The 11,352-nt window shown below is 35.2% G+C and overlaps 1 protein-coding gene across 2 annotated transcripts; it reads left to right on the top strand.

The window, feature by feature from the left end:
• The first annotated feature begins 738 nt into the window (after positions 1 to 738).
• Positions 739 to 8,338, top strand: LOC127855946 (uncharacterized). 2 transcript variants are annotated; one of them, XM_052391873.1, is made up of 2 exons: positions 739 to 890; positions 4,118 to 8,338. In XM_052391873.1, exon 2 carries the CDS (start codon positions 4,594 to 4,596, stop codon positions 6,676 to 6,678), a length of 2,085 nt encoding a protein of 694 aa, XP_052247833.1. In that variant the 5' UTR covers positions 739 to 890; positions 4,118 to 4,593; the 3' UTR covers positions 6,679 to 8,338. The 2 variants fall into 2 exon arrangements, with proteins under 2 accessions (XP_052247833.1, XP_052247834.1); XM_052391874.1 differs by having other exon boundaries at positions 739 to 895.
• Positions 8,339 to 11,352: the final 3,014 nt, after the last annotated feature.

Raw genomic sequence — 11,352 nt, 5'->3', positions numbered from 1 at the left:
TTCATAAGGTTTAATGCAATTTTGTGTTCGAAGAGTTTAAATGTAATGCATGCAAGCCGTGAGTTTCTCACTGGTGAGAGAAGAGACGGTCAGGTTCATTCATTTGGCATTGCATATTAATTGGGCACATTTAAAGGATATGGGTGGTTATAGGTTTTACCCTTTTTTATGGAATTCCTTTATTACTATTGGAAATATTACAATCATTATAAAAATAATGACTTAATACGCTCAGCAACGTTTGTATTAGATCAAATGATTAAGTACATTTAAGTACCCAATTATATGATGTAATTTAAAAATAAGGAATTATATTATTTACAAAACCTTAATCAGTCTTATAAGCATATCCTCGACTTTTTTTGATTAATCTTAACCTGGCGAGTGTACACATAAATAGTTTATTCAGATCTAAGGTTTTTCAAATGCATGACATATCCATTCAAATGTTTCCAATTTGGACAATGTGTTTTAGCCGCGGCTTTTGAAGTATAGCCCGACCCAAAGCTCCATAAGAAATGCCACGAACGTAGAATTTGTTAATATTTACAAGGATTTATCGACGTTAAACTTATGAATGCACGCCGCTTAATAGCTTACGAGTGACAAGTTATTGCTTTCAACGCATTGTTGGAGCTAATACCATTTATCAAAACTTGGCTCCCATGAACTTTCGTTTTTATCAGTACCTTGTCAAAAAGGCAAACAAATGTATATTTAACAGTCTTGAGCGATTATTAAAATGCAACATTTATGTTAAAATAAAGCAATAAACATACCCGTTGCATATACAGGCTTTGATTGAATGATTTGTTAAGTACAGTTCGTTCTACATTTCATTAACTATGTTCTGAATGTAGCACGTGTATAATGGATTAAGGCTTAAAGAGGTGAGGTAATTATGCGATAGCTTACGAATTTATATAGTTATACACTTTTAATACATTGTATAAATAAAAATGTGGTCGATAAATACACCATAAAAATTAAAAGTAAATAAATAACCAAAATATGCACATACAATGTAAACGCGCATTTAAAGAAATCGCAGGTCGTTCATACAACATTGCAAACATTAAGCAGAATTACGGTGCGCAAAAAAACATGAACATTGAAATAAAGCATTCGGTTGGAAGTGTTTTTTTTAATTCATAACGTGCACATTGCGAATCGCTTTTCTAGTGTAAAATTTTCCATATATATGATGTCGCACCGTTAATTTAATTAAAAAAAGTTAGTCATCGAATTAGTATGACTTACTTTTTTTACTTTTTAAAGATATTACGGCTATTGCGAATCACTAATTCTAGTGTAAAATTTTGCAAATATATGATGCTTCACCGTTCATTTGATTAAAAAAACAGTTAGTCATCGAATTAGTATGACCATAACTTTTTTAAAGATATTACGGCTAAAGCAGATTTAATGCACGTTATCGAGGACCTATCAAATATATTAATCATAAAAACCTTTAAGATAAGTACTTAATGCCTAAACTATTGTTTCATCGAATGTTATTTTGAATATTTACCCGTTTAAAATACCCCATTAAACACTCAAACAATCAAAGCGCGTTGGAGTCATGCAATTAAAACAATTGATAGATTAAACGCCCTGGTACTCTTATCGATAAACTTGACCCTTGGCACTATGATTTAAATACATTAATTGAACTTCTAATGTAAAAAGGTAGTATCTTCTTGATTTATCTACAATTGAAGTCCAAACACGGCAAATAAGAAACAAGACGTTTTCCTCCACTACCATTTCAAAACAATTAAGGCAAGAAGGCTGCCAAATATTTTTTGTGAACTTTTTAAATAAACAAAAGCCGAGGTTACGCCAATATTTCCATTTTCTATCAAAATGCCCTGGATGGCACTTCGGAAAATGTTGCAAGTCGTAGAAACAATGTCTTGCAATCCACATTAAGATTGCTTATAACGTCAAATTGATTGCATACACGATTAAGTCGTACATAAATTACTCATGTAGCGGTGTAACGAGACCTTTATATCGTGGGAACGGATCGAAGATCGCGAGAGGTCAATTACTGATTCAATTAACAGACGAAATTAACTGGATTAGCTTCAATCGCAAGCTACACCACTGTGTTATTTATGGGTATCTTGATTTTTGTTCTGACCCGAATACTTGAAAACATAGTTTTCTTCATTAGCGTATTTCCTTACATACAAAATTCCTCACACGTAAAATAGTTCAAGGCTATCCTAGATAAGCAATTTAAGTGCATGTAAACCTGCATTTTGGTCATTGAGGCAATTAATATATACATGTATGTACTATAGTTCAATTGAATTATCATGCAGTGGTACATAGAGCGCACGGGTGTTTGGTATTTAGCATTTTGAAATGTTAAGTATGGATTATTAATTTTATACTAGAACAGATGAATCTGCCAATACAAGAGCTAACAAGAGCTAACAAACCAACAGAAATCGAAACTGATTGGGTGATAAGAAATCGTGGTTATGGCGACTTGACATTATTGTGTTTCCGCCGTCCATTTCCGCCGTCCATTTCCGCCGTCCATTTCCGCCGAAAATTTCAAGTTGCGCAGTTACATATTCTTTCGTGGGACATCTTAATTAAAAAGGGTAGATTTAAATTGGACACTGCCAATTAATTGCCGATATTGTCTTCCCACAATAAATAATTGTGGTGGGATATAAAGGCTCTGATGTGGTCCAAGATCAGAGTTCGTATACAATGAATATCTGTAGCCAAATATTTATTGGCCAATTTGTATAGAGCACGCAATCAGCTCAGATTGTGTTTTATCAATTAATGTTGGATGAGTGGAAGTTTATACTTGGTATTCTGCTTTTATGGATTATATTTGCATTTGTAAGTTGCAGTTTAGAATCTTATTCGTGATTTTTGATGGTGCTTTTTTAAAGATATTTATATCATGGAGAAAATTGTAAACACAATTAATATATATTCGACTGTGGCTAGATAAAGTGGCAGATAGTCTTCAAAGATGCAATTTTATTTGAGTCAATGTGTCGAACATTTCGACAAATGTCATCTATTTCGCGATGTCATAAATAAGTACTACAATGCATCAGTTCAAATCGTTTACGGTTTAATCCTAACAAGATTTTATTTCGTTTTCTTTTATTTAATCAACACGAACTACATGCTAAGTTTAATGCAGTGCGTGAAAGTTTGTTGCTCGAACGTATTAGAGTACCGGTATTTAATTTTATGACCTACTTTTCCAATATCCGGTCTAGTACAGAGGAGCAAATACTTTTATTTATTTCTTATAGATCCTTTATCAACGTCGCCAATAAAATTCGTCATCCGCTGCTTTTTCCATATAATTAAACGGCCTCTCTTTGCAGCCACTCTTTTGGCGAGTTTTTACGCCCGATTGAACAATTTTCAGCGGTGTGAGGGAAATGTAAACATTTAATGAGAAATAAACGCGCACAAGTTCATCTTAAAATTAAGCTTTAAAATTCGTGATACTGTTGCTGCTAGCACAGCGTGCCGAATTCTGCTGATTGGATCGATACATTTAACTATTATACATACTATATCAACGGACTTTCGAGTTGAAGCGTGTAGGTGATTCGGCGTACAGCGATGAGTGCTTTTGAACCCATGTATGTGTAGTTATTTTTAAATAAATGGCGTTGGACTAAAGGAAATCTCAATAAAACAAGTTTGGTCTCGCAATTTTGCAAACTCAATAGGATATATCAGTGGTACTTTTTATGTGTACTATTGTGTAGTATTTGCAATTCATTTAAGATTTGTTTATGTTTACGCATGGATGGTGTATTAATTACATGTAATGAGCAACATGAAACAATATATAGATATAAAAATATACATATAAATATATATATGAGTACATATTTAATAAATAATTGTTATTTAATATTATATATACTTGATTTTATGTAAATAAATTATCGCATCATATTATATGTTGTACTTGAACTTATTGACATAGAATTTAGTATACAAAGGCTGTTTAAATTTTACACCACTCCGAATTATTTTGTATCTTACATACACACGAATTATTGTGTATCTTACATACACATGTCCATGTTCTTTATATTAATATTTTTTATTTCAGAATGAAAACCGGGATCCTGTCGCAAACAAACAAAATTCCAAGTGCAGATTTCAATTGTTAAAGCCGCAAAAGGCGTGCGTCACGAAACATTTCGTACCAACACCACGGCGTAGCAGGGGACCGCGTGCACACACAGTGTAAAGATTGTGTTTGTACGTCCTGATTAAAGAGCACCAGGGTGAGATTAGTTGATCAATTCAAAAGAACAGAAAGACGGTCGAGTTAAATGAATCGGAACACAAGTTTCTCTTTTCTAAAGAGTAATTTGGAAACGAAGATAAACAAATCAACAATAAGTCACACAAATGTGTCAATTGAATGTTGGATTAGCGTTTTACAATTGAAACATAAACAGAAAGTGACACCGGACGATTGAAATACGATATTAAAAGCGATCAACGATCCTATCAACTGTATATCAATGACCATATATATTCAATGTACCGTGCTAGGCAAGTCTAGATAGCAAACAAAACATGTCATTCCCTTATTACTCCGTTGCTACTCTCAGTAAACGTGCGATCTATAAAACTGAGTTTGATATTTTTAAGAGGAGCACAGATATAGATTTGATAAGTTTGATAAGCTACGATGAAGAGCCACCTTTAAACTCTGCGCATCCCAGGAAGGTAAATAATAATTCTTATAAACACCAGTTAAATATAAATAGACGCCCGGAGACTGTCCCTGAAACGATCCGGCGACAAACTGTTCGAACAAATTTGAAAAGTGCTAAGAACGCTAATCCTTCCTCTAGATATTTATACCGACGACAAAAAGCGAAGAGCGCAACGGAATTAAGTTCTAGGAGATCAAACGAACATGTAAGGAGCAAGGGTAATAAGCGTGTACCTAAAAGTGCAGCTATCAGAACTAGATGCGGAACAAATGCTAAAAACGAATTTACTAAAACGTCCCAAGGTAAACCTCTGGATAATAATGAGAATCAAAAAGATGTAACCGACAAGGACCGTCTGTGTCAAAGCGCATGTGACATAAGGGATAAAGCGGATACAGTGAGAGAACCGCCAAGAAGCCGAACAACGTGCGGCTTTAATCAGGACATTAAGTTGAGTACGAAAACAAACAGACGGCTTAAACGAAAAAAAGGAAAATTAAACTCTGCCAACCATACTTACAGTAAAACAGAACAAAACGATAACTCCGTAAAAAAGATCAGACAAAATAAAGTGTTAAATAATGAGTATGAGATAAATGGATTTGTTACTGAATTCTCTGACGAAGGTTATCGAAATATTGACGACCCTAATATCAAAACACGCGTATCCTTTACAGAAAATACTAGACAAGCGTTCGAAGAATCCACCGGTTCGGATGAAAACAATCTTAGCAGAGAGCCTGCCATATCTTGCGCTGATGAGTGCACCCACAAAAGATCTTCTTCACATTCTTCGGTAAGTTGGCCGGGTGATGAATCTACGCACAATAGGATAACTCTTACAACAGGTGGCACAGGACATGACAATAAAGTCATTGAATCAAATGACAGTGGTGTTAGCAGCTATACCGCAACACCAGATGCAGACGACAATCAACACCCTGTTGAAGCAGACGACATTTCTGAGAAGAGAGTTGCTTTCAATATCGTAAATGTTAACAAAGAAGAGCTTGAAAACTGTAGTGGCTTAGAGAATAGTGAGTGTGATAGTGATGGTATTTGTGACGTGAGTTACAAAACTAACAATATAGGCAGTGAAGCGTTTGATTTTAGTAATAATATCAGCGAAATTGAAGGACTTGAGTCACAAATTCGAATTTCTACGTCTAGTGGTATTTTCGATGCTGAAACAAATTCACTAATTTCGCATCAGGAGGAAAGAAGAAAAAAGCATTCAAAGTGCGTTGATTTTCCCAATAATACTAAGACAGATATTAACAAATTAGCTATGTCGAAAGAGGCTAGACATGCAATACGTGAAACGTTGAATGACATGGGAGTTCATCGTAAGAGGAAAGGCGGCGTTGAAAACGGTTCCCATAACATTCTTCACAAAAGTGTAAAAGCTCAAAGGAAAATGAATGAGAATAGGAATAAATATGATTGCATAATGCGGGAGCGCTCAAAGTCTTTCTTAAGAAACCAGTTTGAGTCCATGGATAGTTTAGGCAATGACGAAAATAGTTCGCATTATTCTTCACCAAGTCCTCTGAAAGAATACGACGATGCCTCGAGCGAAGATTTGGAACGCGCAAAGCTTTTCCCCGCTATCCGTGAAAATACCAGACTTAGTCGTGCAACTTTGCAATCCAATTCGAAGACGAACGCATACAGTTTAGAGCAAGCAAAGAAAAAGAACTACAAAATACCGGGAATAGGAAACTATAAATTCGTAGCCACTCCGGACGACTTTGAAATTACACCGCCGGGCTTTGATAGCAGGTACAATCATAGGCCTATTATTTCCGAAGAGGAGAAGGAGATACCGCCTCGCTTGGTGCGGGAGAGATCCATACAAAAGTGTCAGAACTGGCTATCCAATGTCAGCCTGTCACCAATGTCCTTGAAACCAGTCAGAAACTCGAAGAAACATGACGCATAAACGCATTAATGTTGGGATTGTATGTGTGTTTTATGTTGACAAAATGTGTGAGCTCTTTTCTAGATCGCAAAGGGAATTATATGGAGGAGGAGGAGCAGAAGGTTAATTTTTTTAAACTCACCGCCGACTTCAATGCTATCTTTCAGGATTTTCAGTTGTTTTTTTTTTAAACTGTAGGGCTGTAGCAATTCTGTCGTTGAACAATTTAGGGCTATGTGAGGTTTCGGTCGCTTAAACTATTAGGTCGTGCGATTCCGGTCGATTGAAACTTAAGGGTCGTGGGTTTTGGTCAATCAAAACCTTTGGGTTTAGGGAGCTAAGAACTTTTTGGTTGTTTATTTTTAGATTGTTGATAATTGTTTAGGTTGTCAGATTTCGACCGCCGAAACGCTTTAAGGTCTTGTGGTTTTCGCTATATAGTGTCGGTGTGATCGTTGGCCTATTTTTGGTTTTACAGATACAACTTGCTAATTAAACTTACCTTTTATAAGAATATATGTATACATATATGTTGAGTATTTTAAACACGTGCACAATATTAATTGAAAGAGCAGATCAAATCCCAATTCATATTTATATACGTAGTAACATATTTTTTCAATGCAAGTGCATTATTTCCTTTGCATTTCAGTCAATATTTATTTCAATGTTTCATTAAGGGTGTTATCTGTGTTTATTTATTGATGTTTTAAGCAAATGCTGTATTGGAGGCGGGAAATAACACTAAACTTTTAAAGACCTGACGTCAACAAGATCTTTAAAGCATTTTATGATACATATTATATGTGGGCATTTAACGTATTTTACGGATCTGTAAATACTTTTCCATCCATATCGTGTTGTTTTTTCAATATCGAAGTTATTTAGTACATAAATACCGATTTAGAATTCTAGTGCGTATAATTAAAACCCCGAGGGCAAAATCCGTATTTTTATAGCTTTAGAACGACAAGGCGTTGTGTTCTGGCTAATTCAACGATATTGTAGCAATAATTTGTATTCTATCACAATTTCATAAATATATGGACAATAGAAATGAGAATTATACATTACTGTACTTTACTCAGCTTTACGACTTCTTTTTTGCGTAGTTGCGTAGTTAACAACTAGTTTTACAGCAGTTATTTTAGTTGTCTGTTTTAAGATCTAATAGTCTAATATTCGAATGCAGTATTACACTTTTACAGCTATACATACAAGCAACTAGAGTATTGAATATAATTATATGTCTGCTATATGCACACCGTGAACTAATAAATTCAATAAATGTATTCGTTCACAATGTGCACATGTTAAGTACGATAGTAGAAATATAATCATCGAAATACATGTATACCCATATACAGGTATATGAGCCGCGTTCTGAGAAAACTGGGCTTAATGCATGTGCAGTCCGCACAGGCCAATCAGGGACGACACTTTCTGCATTCACGGTATTTTTGTTTAAAGGAAGTCTCTTCTTCAAGAAAATCCAGTTAAGGCGGAAAATGTCGTCCCTGATTAACCTGTGCGGACTTCAAAGGCTAATCTGGGACGACACTTTACGCACATGCATTATGCCCAGTTTTCTCAGAACGCGACTCATATTATCATGAATACTAACAATGAGTTAGTGAGAATTATATGTTTATCGTTTGTGCCATATTATTAAGTGTGTATCTTGCCAAAATGTTTACATGTAAATGTAATTATATTTACAAAGACGACTGTCCGTGTTTGTTTGTTTGTTTTCCGACGTATAATTATTTTGGCATTCTACATTGGCTGATTAATTTGAGGGAACAAGATAGTATTTGATTGGCTGACTAACTCGTGGCCACGAGTAAGCTAATCGGGATCTCGAGATCTCGAAATTTTCTCCTCTTTTGTTTAATGCACCCTTCCTTTATTTACAGCACCGCTCTTTTTTTAATTGCACTCCTCTTTTATTTAGTTTTGCATTCCTCTTTTTTCTAACTCGTGGCCACGAGATAGAAAACAGAGGAGTGCAATTTAAAAAGAGAGGAGTGAATGTCACCTCTATGCCACCGTACTATAATATTAGTTTTGGACAATTTAAGTACGAAAGATAACAAAGGGCAATAGCTCCATATTGAAAATTATAGAAAAGGAGTAACGGTTCTTGAGTACTGCCCTTCCTCCCAATAAGATGTACTTACCTATTAAGTTTCAATAAATGCGACACCTCTTTCAATAAATATGTAATATAAACATCTAGCAAGTACTCATAAAAAAATGAAAAGGGGGCATATATTTTGTACCTTTTAACCGAATCATGAAACAAAATCGCACACACAAAATTAATATGTCGGGCAACACTACCTCAAAGTATGAATGTTATACGATAAAAATTGAAAGACAATGCCTTCAGCCAAGTTTTAGTCTTCGGACTGACAGTCAGACGGACAGACAGATAGACAGACGAACAGACGTCCACTGCAATTCCAGTATATACCCTTTACTCTATATCGATGGGTTTAACAGTTAAATTATGTCTTGTTTATTTTATTTAATTTATTGATATTTCAAGTGAACAATGAGCACAGGGGGACAAATGCTGGTGATAACCGCAGAAAAAACTTTCTGGTATGGTCTATTCGCTTTTTTTATTTCAACAATACATAACAATAAGATAACTATTTAATTAAACTGTATATATGCTTAACAGAGCATATGACACGTGTTTTAATATAAATAATGTATAATATATTTGTTGATATTTTATGCCTGATACATGTTCGCTATACTCCATAATTTCTGTATTACTCAAAAAATCTACAATATGGGGTTTTAAAACGGAATAATCTTGGACTGAACAACATGTCTATACTTATATTTTACTGAAAAATATCGACTATGCTAATATATTGAAGTGAGTACCACATATATAATATTTAGCCAACTTTACATGATATCTTACTTGTTAATTAGTTACACGTACATGGACCTTCGTACGATACGTGAAAACCCGGTGGGGTGTAATTTAACTCATTATGCAAAGACAATTCCTTCATTGAATTGTTGTTTTGTATGAAGTAATTCAACCGATAAAAATGACAATCACTTGGTGAGTTCGATCGGTTTGGTGTCATTATTCATTTTAACATGAACATAAAAGAGATCTAGATTAAGACCAGACTTTCTAGCGAGTGCTAAAAGGTATCTACTAAGACCAGAGTTTCTAGAGCGAGATAAGCAGTACTAAGTTACACAGAGGCAACAATATTAGTTTGAACCTATTTATTTTAGCTCGATTGCATAAAAAGCCTAAGGCTTATTTGAAACGCTCTCGAGTCCGTTTCCTTGGACTTGGTGTCTATGGTGGAAATATAAGTAACGCTCCCACAGTGGGGATTGAGCCCGTAACCTCCCGATCGCTGAGCGGACACCATATCCGCTACACCACTGCGACCTTTAAGGAAACTATATTAGATGTAAGCTAATAAGTTCTGAGGAAAGAACCTAATTTATAGAACTTGGAAGCATGTTTTGAAGCGAGACAATGCGTTATATAACACAATGATATCTTCTTGAGCTAGATTAGAATTTCTAAAGGGAGACGAGAAAGTCTAGAACCAGACGAGAAGAGAAAAATTTAGATGATAAGTTCTGGAGCGAGATGAACAGTTATATAGCGAAATGAATAGCTCTAGAAGTTCTAGAATGAGACGAGAAGTTTGAGAGCGAGACGAGCAGTTCAAGAAAGAAACAATAAGTTCTAGAACTAGAAAAGACGTTCTAGACTTTAACGTGACGTTTTAGAATGAGACGAGAAGATCAAAAGACAGGCGAGAAGTTCTGTAGCGTGTCAAAACGATCTAGAGTGAAATGAGAAGTTCTAGAGCGATATATAAGACGGAGTAAAGTCGAACGAGAAGTTCTAGAGCTAGATTAGACGGTCTAGAGTCAAACGAGAAGTTCTAAAGCGAGATAAGAGGCAGTAGAGTCGAACGAGAAGTTCTAGAGCGAAATAAGACGGTCTAAAATCAAGCGAGAGGTGGTAAATCATGTCGAACAGTGTTATGATACTTAAATAAAACACGATTAACTTCGAGATGACAAGACTCTCTGTATAGACCAGTGTATGGTACAAACTCTTCTCACTGCTGCGAACCGAGTTGAATTCTTACTCCCGGCGAACGTGAGCAACCCGATCTCCTATTAAAACAAACAACCAGAACAATACCAGCAGAAAACAAAACAATACAAAAATAAAAAATTGTTTAGTTACGAAGCTTTAATAACAATACATTGCAACAATCATTCAGATTCGTCATAGTTTGCACGAGTCTAGCGAGGTAATAAGTAAGGAGTGATGGGTCACACTCTGCATGACTAAGTGACCTTACAAGTCATAATGTAGCGTCATGCACGGAAGGACGTTGTAAACTTCCAAACACAATCACTATAAACCATTTATGTTCAAAGAAAGACAGGGAGCTCAAGAGAGAAAAGGGTTGTGTTTTAGAGCTTTGTAAGGTTATGGAACTAAGCGATAATAAGTAGAAGGTTATATATGTGTGAAACGTAAGATTCTACAGCGAGACGTGAAATAAGCGGATCTTTGGAGATTCCTTAAGTTTTAGAAAAAAACTGGATATGTTGGGGTATTATTATAAATGAAGTTCTAAAGCGATATGTAAAGACTTAGATCAAGGGATATTTTTAAGAAAT

Source organism: Dreissena polymorpha, chromosome 13 (assembly GCF_020536995.1).
Source record: "Dreissena polymorpha isolate Duluth1 chromosome 13, UMN_Dpol_1.0, whole genome shotgun sequence".
NCBI classification, from domain to species: Eukaryota; Metazoa; Mollusca; class Bivalvia; order Myida; family Dreissenidae; genus Dreissena; species Dreissena polymorpha.
Note: the sequence above shows the minus strand (reverse complement) of the source record. Positions and strands in the feature narration are given on the sequence as shown.